Source organism: Centroberyx affinis, unplaced genomic scaffold (assembly GCF_046629955.1).
Source record: "Centroberyx affinis isolate AG114_WGS23_722 - 3 ecotype Tasmania unplaced genomic scaffold, CSIRO-AGI_Caff_v1 ptg000051l_1, whole genome shotgun sequence".
In the NCBI taxonomy this organism is placed as follows: Eukaryota; Metazoa; Chordata; class Actinopteri; order Beryciformes; family Berycidae; genus Centroberyx; species Centroberyx affinis.
In genome coordinates, this window is record NW_027278763.1 from 25,456 (window position 1) to 39,674 (window position 14,219).

A 14,219-nucleotide genomic window follows, 5' to 3' on the forward strand; every position below is an offset into this window, starting at 1 on the left:
AACATAATGTGAAGGAGACATGGAATTCATCTGTCAAAAAATACACCAATAATTTCAAAATACACAACAAATAAAAAGATGTATAAACATAATGCTATTGAATTTTCTTTCTTTTGTTTCTATAATACACGCATGAATCATTTACATCTGCCTTGGTATGTGTTATTAAAATTATGTGACTTTTTAATATGTGACTCAACATGGAAAAACAGGCTCATTGTTAGAGAGATTTGTTTTTCATAGATTGATCTTGGTCGTTGCATTCACAGCTTTAAAAATTTATATTACACAGTAAGTAAAATAAGCCCACAACTTATTTTGTTTGAATTATTAATTATTAAATCAAAAAGTAAATTTTGATCAAACTTTTTCAGATTTAAAATGGGTCTCTGGGAATGGGTTCATGGCAGTTTGTTCACGTACAGATCGAATCCACTCAGTAAATATGAAAACGTGTCTCATTTATTAGTTTATTAGTTCTAAATGACATACAAAGGTGAGTGCCTGATTTTTGATCTGGTTCCCAAATGATAAGACTGTCTGTGAACTTTGGCAACAGCTTTTTATAACTGATGGCAAGACTGAGATATTTCCAAATTAAATGACTGGCAGACTGGACCATGTCCAGATGGTTTCAACACAGACTGGACCGGTCAGAAAGGAGGGGGTGTGGAAGGGGGGGTGGAGGGGTACTGTATTTGAAGAAGAAAATGCTGACTAACAGAAAGACTAGCAACAGCGGTTTGATGCAAAAGAGATACTGATAGGCACTAGAGAGAAAGCAGGCAGTCTGAGAAAGGGAGCTGGAAATCAAGGAGGAAAGTATGGGTGTGTGTACTGTAAAAGACTGGCCAGACAGACATGGCACTGAGCTACAGAGCGGTGCAAGACTGTCATGACACCTTAGCCATGGACTGAAGATATTCAGTAGGATCATTTGCTGCATATCCTCTCCATGTTCCTCAATCCATCGATGTTTAGTGATTGTAGACAGATTTGCAATTGCAATATGATAAAAACTGATGTGAAACCAATGTAAGGGACAGGCTTTTCTCTTTTAGAAGGTGATAGATAGATAGATAGATAGATAGATAGATAGATAGATAGATAGATAGATGCACTCCCTGTGGTATGCTCTTTGATCTCATTATAGAAACCGATTGTAATGGAGGAAAGACAAACAACTACATTTTATCCCTCAGTAAAACTAGTGAGCCACCTTTTATTCAACAATATGATCAATCAATACAATGGAGTTGCATTGTTGTGATAGAAAGTGAGTACAAATGTCACACAGAGGTCTGCTGTTTGGGCAAAGCTACTCACAGATGATAACAGTCAAGTCTCAGATTCCACCGGTGGAGGTGTGAGACAGGTCAGGGTAACAACATTATTGACTTATTTTTCAAGGAAGGGGCCAAAGTACAGCAGGAATCAAGGTCTGTGTTCACTACAGCCATCCTTCAGGTCCTATCTTATCTTGGCCTAATCGTATTATTTTCTCAAAAGAAAACAGAACACAAATGGATTTCCGGTTCCCAGTTCTTTACAAATATATAACAGCAGTGGTTTGATCATTCCTTATTAATCACAGAGGTCAAACAAATGAAAAGTCCCATCAGGAGAAAAACGTAATTATTTACAACGTCTTTCTGGGCAAGATTAAGTAGCAAAAATACGGACAGGAAAAGGCATGATAACAAAGCCATATCTATCGATGATTGGGTATCTATACAGATATATACAGTACATATAAATTATATAATAGAACATGTAACACTAAAACAACATGTGTCAACAGATTAGAATCACTGAGGTATTGTGTCATACATGAACAAATAATTCAGGATCCGTTAGACATGTTTCCATTAAAACTAGACTTGCACAGAAAATTTAGACTCAGATACTGACACAATTGGACTAATTGATTTGCAATATAATATAAACAGCTAATGCCAAAATGGAAATTTAAACCAGAAATAACAGAAAAAAGAACCAAAAATATTAGCATATGATTGTTGAGACCTATTTAAAATTGCATAGTTATATCACTGAACTTTATGTCAGCTGATGCCGTCAAAACACTTTCCAATATGACACATTTCTCAACAGCAGCCACATGTCAAGGACTGCACCGCAGATATCATCCAAAAGCAATTTTGCTCCTGGTCCTGGTCCCGTTGGATCGGTGCTATCAGCTCAACTTTTTTGGATGAATTGCAAGCATTAGATACAAAGTGCAAAAGGTCCTTCAGTATCTTTCTAGTATGGCGTAGATATAACATTCAGTTTGATAAAACGAAAGGTGGAGAACATAAAGTGTGGGCTGTGTGGTTGAACTGTGTGTTCTAGGAATCATTGTTGTAACATTCAGAGACATCAGGCTAGACTGCCAGGCTGAGGATGGAGTCTGTCTGAGGGGAATAAGAGGTGTGTGTTTATTCATTAAATGCTTCAGCTGTGAGAAATACTGATTTTTTGGCATGAAAATGATCAGATGTCTAAGAATATTGGCATCGTATTGACCTTCAAAAACTCTTATCAAGTCGAACCCTAGAAGAGGGATTCACCTGTCTGACAGACAGTTGTGTTATCATGAGCCTTCGGCCTGTGTGCACCTCTGGCAGGTTATGGCTTGGCGTACCGGCCCGGCCATGCCTGCTGGCAGACACAGTTGCTGTCGAAGGACGGAAAGAGCAATACTTGCCAGGAAGGCTGGGCAGGTGGCAGCAGCCGGGGCCTTACACAACTCAGTCCACTGCTCCCCACATGCACCCTGATCTCAGGATAATGAAAATTTGTTGGCCCACAGTGAAAAAAATAAATTTCACATATACTGTAGGTTGGTCAAAAAAAATGGATTTATACATATAGGTGACATTCATCAAAATATATTAAGGGCAAAGGAAATTCATTTTCTTCCTATTTGCTGTGGACAACATCTACAAATATATACAAAATATATTTCACATGAATGTCATCTACATCTATTAATATATTTTTGGTCACTTTTTATATATTTTGAAACCTGTCCCCAAACAAGCTCTGAAATACATGTGAAATGTAGTTTTTTGCAGTATAGGGTTGTATATTCCCATTCTAATCTCTCTTGTCAGTCTACTTCTTTGAATGCAAAAAAAAATGCTATACAAACATCACAGCAAAACTATAAGCTCCTATAGGGATAGAATGGGAATATTATGATGATACCCTATGTGATAAAAGTACCATAAAGTACTATAGGTACCACAGACAAGTTCTTACAGGAATGTTATAGGAATATTATAGTGATACCATTAAAAAATCGGTGGAGAATGGAGAATGAGTGGAGAAAGAAATATCATAAACTAATATAAACTCCCTATTGAATATATAAACTCAATATAAACTTACCATTGAGTACCACAGATGCACTATAAGTCCCAATATTGTAGGAATTTTCTAGGAATACCATAGTGATAGAGGTTAAAAAAAACAAAACATAAACCACGATAAACTCACTTTTAGTATCACAGACACACTAAAGTCCCTATAGGAAAACTATAGACATAGCATATACCATTAGAGAAAAAATACCATGAGCTAGTACACTCACTATAGAACTCTCTATTGAATATATGAAGTATTATAGTAATTACAGGAGCTAAACATGCCATAAAGTGCATCACTGTAAACTCATTGATCATCACATGTACACTATAATTCCTGATAGAGATATCATAGGAATGTGATTTTTGGTAACTGCCATATCAAAAACACTGAAAAGAAGCAGATAGGGCAGGATTTAACTTGATAGATGAACCAGGAATGACCAATAGGTGACCGCTGAACACCGTAAACCACGTGACTGCCCCCTCCTCGTTATAAATATTGAGTGAGGGGCTGCAGAAAGCACTGTTGGTCCTTGCTCAAGCCCGCGGGCCCCCGCAGTGCCAGTCGGTTTAATTTGACTCCTTGGCACGTTATTAATAATATCGTTTCTGTGCGCACTTGCCCCTGGCTGTGGCTCCTCCCCGCACTGATTAAATGCCCGCTCGGCGCTTCAATCTGGTGCAGTTGAAGGCAGTCATGATAGAGGAGCTGTAGGAGCAAAATCAACCTGACAGCAAGCAAACATCTCTGAGTGTTTTTCTTTTTTTTTTGTCTCGGCCACCTCTATCATCCAAGGATCCTCAGTTATGAAGACCATTCTTGCTGCGTATTCCGGTGTCCTTAAAGGTAAGACGGCTTTGGCTTCAGCGGTAGATCATAGGAATAGCAAACTTGCATAGAGACAAACAGAGTTGGTCAAACAAATCAGAAGTTTTCGGGGAAGAGGTCAATAACACTTAACGAAACAGACACTACACTAATCCTATGGTTAATTTTAACATACTATACAAATATCAGATCAAACTTTAAACATATCATGCAGCTACAGTAAATATATACAACAGAAAATATAGTAAATCCATGGGAAATAAAGAAATACCACAAAGTTTGATAAGGTCACTACTCACTATTGAATACCTTAGATTTACTAAAAGTCCTTATAGTGACACCTTAAAAATACCATAAAGTATGATAATGTCACTATAAACCTACTACTAAATACCTTAGACTCACTTCTATAAATATTATAATGATTCTTCTTGTTTGTCAGGCTGATCCCTGCTGCTGTTGCTCTCAAGCATAGTATTGACAAGTACTCATTTTTACTTGCTACCTGATTTGTATAGGAGTCTTATTTTGAGGTTTTGCAGTTTTCAACAGTTGATATATCCAGAATTTGAATGCGGGATTACTTCTAGGATTTTTCCTGTGTTTAAAACAGTTTTTCACTAAAAAGGCTATTTTGGAAAGACATAGTACACCATCTTTTTATACTGCAGCCTTGTGTTATACTGATCTGGGTTACTGAGAGATACTTTTATTTTGATGATGCCCTCTCCTTTGTAGGATCAGAATCATTTTATTCGGCAAGTATCATAAATGTACAGGATTGAACATATCGACATCTCATAGTGAAATACTGGAAGTATAGGTACTGGCACACATGCTACAGGGGCAACAGGACCTTACTTTTAGTTGAGGGGACAAAGCAGACGGTTAACTATACATATCACTCTCCATATATACACAGCAGCATTCTGTCACTGTGTGCATTCACGCAGTGGGTTGCAGCCGCAGATCAGAGTCCAGCAGTGCAGTTACAGCAGTGCACCTACCAATGAGATAGTTATATTGAGCAGGATGGAAATGTATGGAATAAGCTAAAGACTTCAGTACACCCCACACCAGGTAATTAGAAATAGGGGGGAGACCAGCTTAGTGGGTGCTGGTTAAGTAAGGTGAAGTCCTGGTCTTACTGGTCTCCTAGAGGAAAGCTTGGTTGTGTATTTGGATGCACAACCACATGGGCAATGTGTGTATTTCTCATGTTCCACCTGGTTGCTTTACCTACAGTTACATTCCACCTGGCTGCATGGTTGGATCTGGCTCACAGGAGGAAGAAGAGCACATTAGCGGGCAGATTTAGGATGAACCATTAGCCGGCCACCAATTGTATGCCCGGTCAACTGCTTCACTCTCTATCTAGCATTGGCGCTGATCCAACCAGTGATAGCCCTAAAGAGCCTTAGCATCATAGTTTGCAGGTATTAGCGCCGGAGTCTTCAACAGCCCGCTGCTGGGTTATTTTCAGTTTGCACAGATGGGATTAGGCGATTGTGTTGTCCTGAAGGGGAGATCTTCTTCTTATTGGCTCTCAGTGCTATGAGCTTGACTAGCTTTAGTCCCCTCTTAATGTGTCTAATGCTGTGCCCCCTCTTCTCACTCGGTCTCCTCACATGTAGCTGTTTGGGTTAGGGAGCTGCTTGGCCTCGCATTTATGGGCTGGTGATTGGATAATGCTGGTGAGTAACTGAGTCTCTATAGTGACTGTGGCTTTGGCTGAGTTTTATACTGTGCTTGGTAGTCTTTGTTTGTCCTGGGTGTCATTAATCTGTTTTGTCTGGTTTGATGTGTTTGATGTCCTATGTGCATGATTTGATGCATATTTTAGAGACTGGAAGGGACTGGGGGAGCGTTATGGCACCGTCACGGCTTGATTTATCATCATATGCTTCTCTTCCTGACTGCCTCAGTTTCTGTGACTGTCTCCAGTAATCCATTGACATGGATGCTTGACGGCTTTGACAATACTCCCCTTTATGCTCAGCTGTGTCCTCTCTGTTGTTTTGTCTGCAGGCACTGGCTCCAGCATCCTCTCTGCCCTGCAGGACCTGCCCTCGGTTCCTTGGCCCTGCAGATCCAAGATGGAAAAACACCTGCAGGTCATCTCTGTGCTGCAGTGGGTCATCAGCTTCTTAGCCATGGGTAAGTGTGTGTGTGTGTGTGTGTGCGCGTGTGTGTGTGTGTGCTGTACATTTCTCAGTAAAGGCTAAGAAACCAAAGAAGTGTTACCTTGTATACTCATTGGTCTCATAATTAGCAGGTCAAGCCGCTAAGCTGCATACAGTACACACTTCTTTATGACTCTTGGTATTTTCCCCCCCTGAGTTGTTCTCATTGCATTTGAAAAGAAAATGTCTTGTTATGGAACTGTGGGGTTTTTAGCTCTTAGGTAACTTATTATCGAATCATCAGTGTTAGAGAATGACAGCACTGTGTTTCCATTTCTATTCAAATACTTGATCCTGCTCTCTCCCCTCTTCCCTCCAGGTGCTGCCTGCACTGTGCTGTTGATCTACATGTTCTGCACTGACTGCTGGGTGATCGCTGCCATTTACACCGCCTGGCTCATCTTTGACTGGAACACCCCGAAACGAGGCAATGCATCTAGGATGTCACTCTAAAAATACTGTTAATTTATGGATAGATTTTGGGACTATGGATTGGGCTGTGTCCATCCGTGTGTCAAACATGATGTCTGAGACACCACTGGTCTAACTTTGATGACACTTGGAGGGATGATGCATGTTTGCATTGTGTTCCGGCAAAATTTTAAACTCAAATGAGATATCTCAGTCAACACTAGTCTGATTTTGATGAAATCTGGAGGGATGATGCATTTTAGCACTGTGTTCAGGGGTTTAAAAACACCAGAATACCTGATGGGGCGCTATAATTAAAGTTTAAAATTTCTAACTAGAAAAGGCCATTACTGCTATACTGCAAGTCCGATTATGGATTTTCTGCAATTTTGACATTGCAGAAAACAAGCAAACATTTTTTAAGGGGGAGGACGCAAATGCCAAAAAGGGCATGGCAGATAGATTGAACAAAATTGTTGAGCCATGTCTGAAGTTATTTATTTTTCACATCGACCAATAAAATGCATAAACGCAGCGGTGAGATGCATCATTCCCACAGGTTTAGTCAAAACTCAATCAGTGGTGTCTTGAGATATGAGGAGTGGCGGCACACAAATGAACGTGCAGACTAAGACTATACTCAATATTATACCAATAACACATGCATTGGGTAACATAATTTTCAATGATTAGCCCAAACAGTGCATTAGGGGGGTGATATGTTTATTTAGGTCTAACATGGGTTCATATATCGGACGGAGCACATAGTTTTGCAGGCTAAAAGTGTCATCCTATACAGTATAATGGCTGTTGTGTATGTGTAACTGTGGAGTAAAAGGGTTTTTTGACAGTTTGAGATGTAATGGAGGAACGTCTAATCTGAGTGTCATTTTCTCCTCAGGTGGCAGGAGATCCTCGTGGGTGAGAAGCTGGACAGTGTGGACGTACTTCAGAGACTACTTCCCAATCAGGGTAGGTGGACATGTGTACACCTACCAACCTTGAAAACACAAGACCAGTAGTTGAATGTTTACGTGGATGGAGGCATCGTGCTGGCAACCAATAAGGAACCTGCCCAACTTTTGTTCATTTTGATCAGTATTCCTCCCTTTGAACCCATGCTAAAGATCATCAATACTGTATGATTTGGCTACTGGATCGATTCCCAGTCATGCACAGGTCTGACATTATAGATAAGCATATCAGTGGGTGGACCGGGTATCAGCTGTTGGCTCCATGCTGTTCCTTGCCCCGTGTTGATTATGATGAGGGCTTGACGTTGATTGGAAGTCATAGACTTTGACCTACCTGATAGGCAGAGGAGCCCTGCTGAGCTTGTTTTTTATCCTCCGTTGTTCCCCGCTGCACCTTGAGATGGGCGGACAATCCTGCGTCAGGCAAAAATGGAGCGTTATCACAGTCACACACACACACACACACACACACACACACACACACACACACACACACACACACACACACACACAAAGCAAGTCGGGGCAGGTACAGTATTTGTGCATGATCAATCCCTCACTGCTGTGGCCTCAAAATGGTGGCAGAGGCCAGAAGTCAAGGTTGCACTGTGTTAATGTGAAGATATCAGTCCTCTAATACATTCTGAGTAATTCCTGCCTGGGGAAATTCTTAGTCAACTAATAGTCATAGCGTTGAATAATCAATTTTAGATCTGTAAAGATGCTGTTCTCTCAATACTGTCCACATGCCAGTGAATGTAATCATCCAAAATTACTTGGATCCTTCAAAAACACATAAGGTCTAGTGTCTGGCAGACACCAGTGTGCGCCCCCCTCTGTTACTGAATCAGCTGAGCATTTGTTTGCCCCCTCACTCCCCAGAATACTAATGAAGCAGAGGCTTTCATACAGCTTGTGTGATTCATCCCTCATTTGTACACCTCGCAGTCTTGTGTGTTCATCATGCTATCAAATGATATATTAGCCACTGATTGCACTGAGATGTACAAAAGCATTTCAATGAAAGAGATGACCACTTTGATCCAGTTTCGATCAGTTTATCTGTTTAGAGCATGAAGTCAGCTCGATTTAGTAGTCCTCGATGACTAACCCGGGGAATTCAGAGTGCTCCTCTCAGCAGCTTGAACTTTGTTCATCACTCTGACCTGTACTTTGAGCAGTGTTCAGCTGTGTGTCTGAGTGGCTTGATGAGATCATTCTTTTGTCACCCAGAAGCTTGATGCCAGCTGTCTCTCTTTTGCAAGATGTGCTTTTTTTAAGAAATATAAAAATATAACTGATGAAAGATATAAACCAGTCAATGATTTCAACAGTTTTTTGCAGTTCTACAAAGCCTTAGCTATCTGCTAACTTTGAAACAAAGTTAGTTATGAGCTATTGACGTTTGTAGGCTTCCAGATATGCTGAGGTCTCTAGTTGTTGAAGGTTTATCTTTTGTAACATAGTTGAATGTCAGTTAAAGGTGCAATTAAGTAATGTTTTTACTGCCCCATAGCACAAAATGACCATAGTATATCTACTGGGAGTTCATAGGGTTATTTATCAGTACCAATGACTCGACAATTACTTGTCCAGCTGCTGAGATTTCTGGCTTTCAAATACTAACTTCCTGGCATGTACTACTTTGGAACAAAAACTCTCCACCTACTCACACTTTCAGCCGCTCAAATGGCGGCATCACTATACATTTCGTTGCCACGGCAAAAAAATAAATGACAAATGGACATGGTCTCACCATGCAAAATAGCATGGTGATCTGTTACCTCTTCACTAGATGTTTCTGTTGTATCTCTACTCTAATTTTAGCTAGCACTCGTTCTATCGTGAAAAGGTTGATAAAAGTCATAGATAATGCCTGTTTAAACCCTTTCCTCTGGCTAGAATCCAAGTCAAGACCATGCTTTTGAATTAGCTCTGTCATGCTGGCAGGTACAGTAATCAAGAGAAAGCCATATAGTCCTTGCAATAAGAATGAAAAGTAGATGAGTTGAAAGGAGCCAATGGGACAAAACAAAACAAAAAATCAACCTTAAAACTGAAATGAGGAGTGGAGGAATCCAGGAGTATCACTGTTATGGTCATGAACAGTTATGTGAAGATCTGTGCACATGGGATAAATCTCTCTCAACACTAGAAACCAACACTTGATGCGTTCCTTTCTCCTCTTTCTGTATATTGTTAAACGTCAGCCGCCTCCATTGGCCCCACCACAAAGTAATCCCTTCACATCTGCCATGCCAGCCAGGTGGAAACCCTACTATGGGGATCTTGGATGTAATCTCATCTGCTAATGTGGTTATGTAACTGTCGTGTTTGACTAACTACTAAGGGAGCTTTGTGTACACAGGGCATTGGATCTAAGTCTACATTGCAGATCTTGGTCTGCACTGTGCCCATAGTAATTTTCTTACATGAGATCAGCATCAGTTATTCTGTGTTTTTGGGGACAGAGCTTCAACATGAAACCACTGAAACATTCCTAGCCTCATGATAAAGAATTTTAAAAGCTGAATGTTAAAGGCTGTATATTTTTTACTGTTACAGGTGCAGAACAAATATACTACTATACTGTCTGGGTCATTATCTTATGACTGTACGTGAGCAGATAGAGGAGAGCCATATCAGGGCTGAACTGATAAGGATGTCCTAGTTCTGCTAAAACATGCTCATTCTCATTTTTAGCAATATTGCTTGCAAACATATAGCTAAGGTCAGATCTTTACGTTCCTGGACTAACAGAAAGCCTCACTCATGTGGAAATCAGCCTAACACTGTCCCTCTTTCTTCTTGTCTTTCAGCTAATTAAGACCCACAACCTGCTGCCCAGCCGGAACTATATATTTGGCTACCATCCTCATGGCATCTTCTGTTTCGGGGCTTTCTGCAACTTTGGGACCGAGGCCACGGGCTTCACCAAGAAATTCCCGGGCATCAAGCCCTCCCTGGCAACGCTGGCAGGAAACTTCCGCTTACCAGTCCTCCGAGACTACCTGATGTCCGGAGGTGAGATGATTTGTGTTCTTGGGGAGGGGAGTGTAGTGGAGGGGAGGGCTCATTTGAGTTCTTTAACCTTCTGATAAGGTTGATAACTGTATCTATAAGAGACCTCTGAGCTTTGGCCTATTGCGCAGCAGAAAGGGCTTCTGTTTACTTCTATTTGCTGATTCCACTGATGTACTGTATGGAGCTTTAGCTGTTCTGTTCTGTTCTGTTCTGTTCTGCAGGGCTGTTTGCTCTTCGGCCTTTATCTTTGCCCGTACTATATTCTCTGTAAAGGTTCTTTTTTAGGTCATTTTACATTTGGTGCTGCTCTCTGAAACGTTCCAGTTTGCAAGGAAGAGTTTGTAATTTTTCCTGGTGAACTGAGTGTGCGAACTCCAATTAGTCCCTGAGGGTTAAAACAAATGCTAAGAATTATTTGTAATTACTGTTTGACCCAGGTCCAATTAGAAGGCATCAACATAATTTCTAACAATGTTTAAATGACAAAATTATACTGATATACTTTCCGTAATATTCAAAATATTTCCATTACATAGGCCTAACGATGCATTAATTCACCTCTAATGCATTGCTTACTCACTGTAACACTAATCATTATGATTGAATCAATTCTCTTTTCCACAGGTATCTGTCCAGTAAACAAGAACTCCATCGACTACCTGCTGTCGCGTAACGGGACGGGAAACGCCGTGGTCATTGTCGTCGGAGGAGCGGCCGAGTCTCTGGACTGCGCACCAGGCATGAATTCTGTCACCCTGAGGAACCGCAAAGGCTTCGTGAGGCTGGCCCTGCAGAAAGGGTGAGCCGGGTACACAATATTCAGACACAAGGACGCACACGTTTCTTAGCGACTAAACACAGCCTTGACAGAATCTGTTTTCTCAGGGCCGTAGTGACTCACTGGAATGAGTAAACCCTAGATCGTTACTCACAAATAGTTTGAAATTACCACACAGAGGGCACTAATGATTCCTGAATAAATGTGCAGCATTGGCCCTCATGCAGCTTGGAGCATGCAGGACCCAGTCAGCTAGGGCCAAGGGATAGATGGGCTCTCCTTAAGCCTGGGCAGACTGTGTGAGCTGGCACTGCAGTGACCTCAGCAGTGCAGTAATCACTATAACAATACTGTACTATAACATTCAATCTCAAAGCATAGCAGATTTGGTTTGTCTAACTAACCCAAACAAGGCTGATTCTTTATCAGATCGTGTTGTGGATTATATATCGACTGGTTGCGCCTATTCTAAAGAGGCTTAGAGCTTGTTAGAAAAGCAATGCAGTTATGCAGATCCCAATGCATAACAACTAGGTTAGCATTCCAACTGAAATAAACCAAAACTGTGTGAATTTAGGTCGTGTTAGATGCATTTTCTGGAACTTTTAAGACAACTGGTTCTTATGCATCTAAAACAGTTTGAAAGTCACTAATTTCTCATTTGGTTTCATCTCTGTTAGTAAGTTTAAAAGGGGCAATTGTAAGGATATTCTTAAACTGAATTTATAATCCAAAATTGAACACAAAAGGCCTTCTTGAAAGTGTTTGTACCTTCTCAGCAGTAGATGTTTTGTAGTATACTGAATTTGAAAAGGCTTTGCAGGAAAATATTCTCCCAACATAAACATTATGTAAAAATGTCAGGTTGTTATCCTTATATCCATGTGTCAGATGGTAAGTGGTGGAGAAGAAACACTATCCCACTTTAAAAAAAGAAAATGGACAAAAAAACATAATGCCGAGTGAGCAATAATGAAATTAACGTCATCAAAACTTACATGTTGTATGTTAAATAACTTATTCCATTCTGTATAGAGTTTTAAGGGTCATTCTTCCTCAGAAGATTAAGATAGGAAACCATTAATTTATTTATTTATTTTTTAGGTGGGTTGTATTAATGCCATAGCGATGTGCCATACACCAAATATGACTCTAAAACCACCTAGTAAGGTGTTCCATGCCAGGGGATTTGGAGATCCTGGGTAATAAAACAATAAAAATATAACCCGGTTACATAAACAACAGTAAACTGAGACTGAGTCTTTGTTTTTTAGCAAGCCAGGGGCAGGGTTGTTAAAAACATTTTGTTAAGCAGGCTATTGGCTTTTTGTTTGTTTTTAAGAAGAGGTGCCTCAAATCAATATTATCCTTATAAGGACCTTGCAATAGTTCTGTTCACTAGGCCTCCACATATAGACAACACTTTTTTTTGTGTGCAAATTTTACTTTTAATTGCTTATATTATTTTTTAGATGTTGCTTGAACTCTCACAGCTCATTGTTCACAGCTGCTGCTCTGTATAGAAATCCACTTGCAGCTATCATATCAATGTTGTAGTAATGTTTATATGGAGAGGGCAGTTTTGGACTAAGCTCCTCTTTGTTCCCGCAGGTCTGACCTGGTTCCAGTGTATTCGTTTGGGGAGAACGATGCATACAAGCAGGTGATCTTTGAGGAGGGCAGCTGGTCGAGGTTGGTCCAGCGGAAGCTGCAGAAGCTTCTGGGCTTTGCTCCCTGTCTGTTCCATGGATGTGGCCTCTTCTCTGACGACTCCTGGGGCATCGTGCCTTACTGCAAGCCTATCACCACCGTAGGTGAGTTGAGTTTAAACTAGTTTATAACGTTGGGTTTCAGCGTAGGACCCAAATTGGAGTGGTACAGGATAGAGATGTCTCAAAAATTTCTAAAATTCCAAAGCTGTGCCCTTAATCTGGGCAAACATTTTTAAAGTTTATGATAGGACAGTGACCAATAAACAGTTAAAGGTTCATAACAGACCATCCACAGTCAATATTTGCTCGGTCCAGCTTCGAGGGCATATTAATGGTTAACAGTGAAGCTTCTAACAAATGCAACCTTTTGAGTTTGATTAACTCTTTGTTTTTACAGTTGGGGAGCCAATCACAGTGCCAAAGGTAGAGGATCCCACTCAGGATATGGTGGATCTGTATCACGCAATGTACATCAAGTCCCTCCGGTGCCTCTTTGACAAGTACAAGACCCGCTTTGGTCTGAAAGAGAGCGATGTCCTGCACATCCAGTGAAGGAGAGAAGGGGCCGCCTGGATCCTCTGAGGAGGGAGAACTGTGGCAGCATCTTCAGACCCCCACCCTCCGTCCACTCTGTGCCTGGCTCGGATTATCTCTGGACTGCAAACTCTACACACGAGCACATTTCCTAAGTGAACCCTTGCTCTCTGCATTGTCCCACACACAAGCATAGTTCCTTCATCTGGAAAATGGCAGGTTTGAAGAAACGTTGGCCCTGACCCAATGACCCGTCTCCCTGCCGTTGTCCCTTTCAATGACAAAGTTAATCAGTCTCGGTTACACTGACATTAAGGGCCCCTCACCAAAAAATATGCCTTTGCTGTTGTTGTTTACATTTTCACAAGAGATCAAGGCGTGAAGTTTGGACCGTCTTATCAAT

General features: G+C 40.8%; 1 protein-coding gene across 2 annotated transcripts; it reads left to right on the plus strand.

The window, feature by feature from the left end:
- Window positions 1-4,178: 4,178 nt before the first annotated feature.
- dgat2 (diacylglycerol O-acyltransferase 2) lies at window positions 4,179-13,834 on the plus strand. 2 transcript variants are annotated; one of them, XM_071518738.1, is made up of 8 exons: window positions 4,179-4,222; window positions 6,227-6,357; window positions 6,703-6,810; window positions 7,696-7,766; window positions 10,588-10,792; window positions 11,417-11,591; window positions 13,182-13,384; window positions 13,680-13,834. In XM_071518738.1, exons 1-8 carry the CDS (start codon window positions 4,179-4,181, stop codon window positions 13,832-13,834), a joined length of 1,092 nt encoding a protein of 363 aa, XP_071374839.1. The 2 variants fall into 2 exon arrangements, with proteins under 2 accessions (XP_071374839.1, XP_071374844.1); XM_071518743.1 differs by having other exon boundaries at window positions 4,179-4,218; window positions 6,229-6,357.
- The last annotated feature ends 385 nt before the right edge of the window (window positions 13,835-14,219 follow it).

What these genes read in the sequence shown, in the direction of transcription:
- dgat2 (XM_071518738.1), top strand. Translation starts at nt 4,179, where the DNA reads ATGAAGACCATTCTTGCTGCGTATTCCGGTGTCCTTAAAGGTAA. An exon ending in TCCGGTGTCCTTAAAGGTAA is followed by an intron (nt 4,223 to 6,226) that starts GACGGCTTTGGC and finishes TGTTTTGTCTGC; the next exon opens with AGGCACTGGCTCCAGCATCC. An exon ending in GAGACTACTTCCCAATCAGG is followed by an intron (nt 7,767 to 10,587) that starts GTAGGTGGACAT and finishes CTTGTCTTTCAG; the next exon opens with CTAATTAAGACCCACAACCT.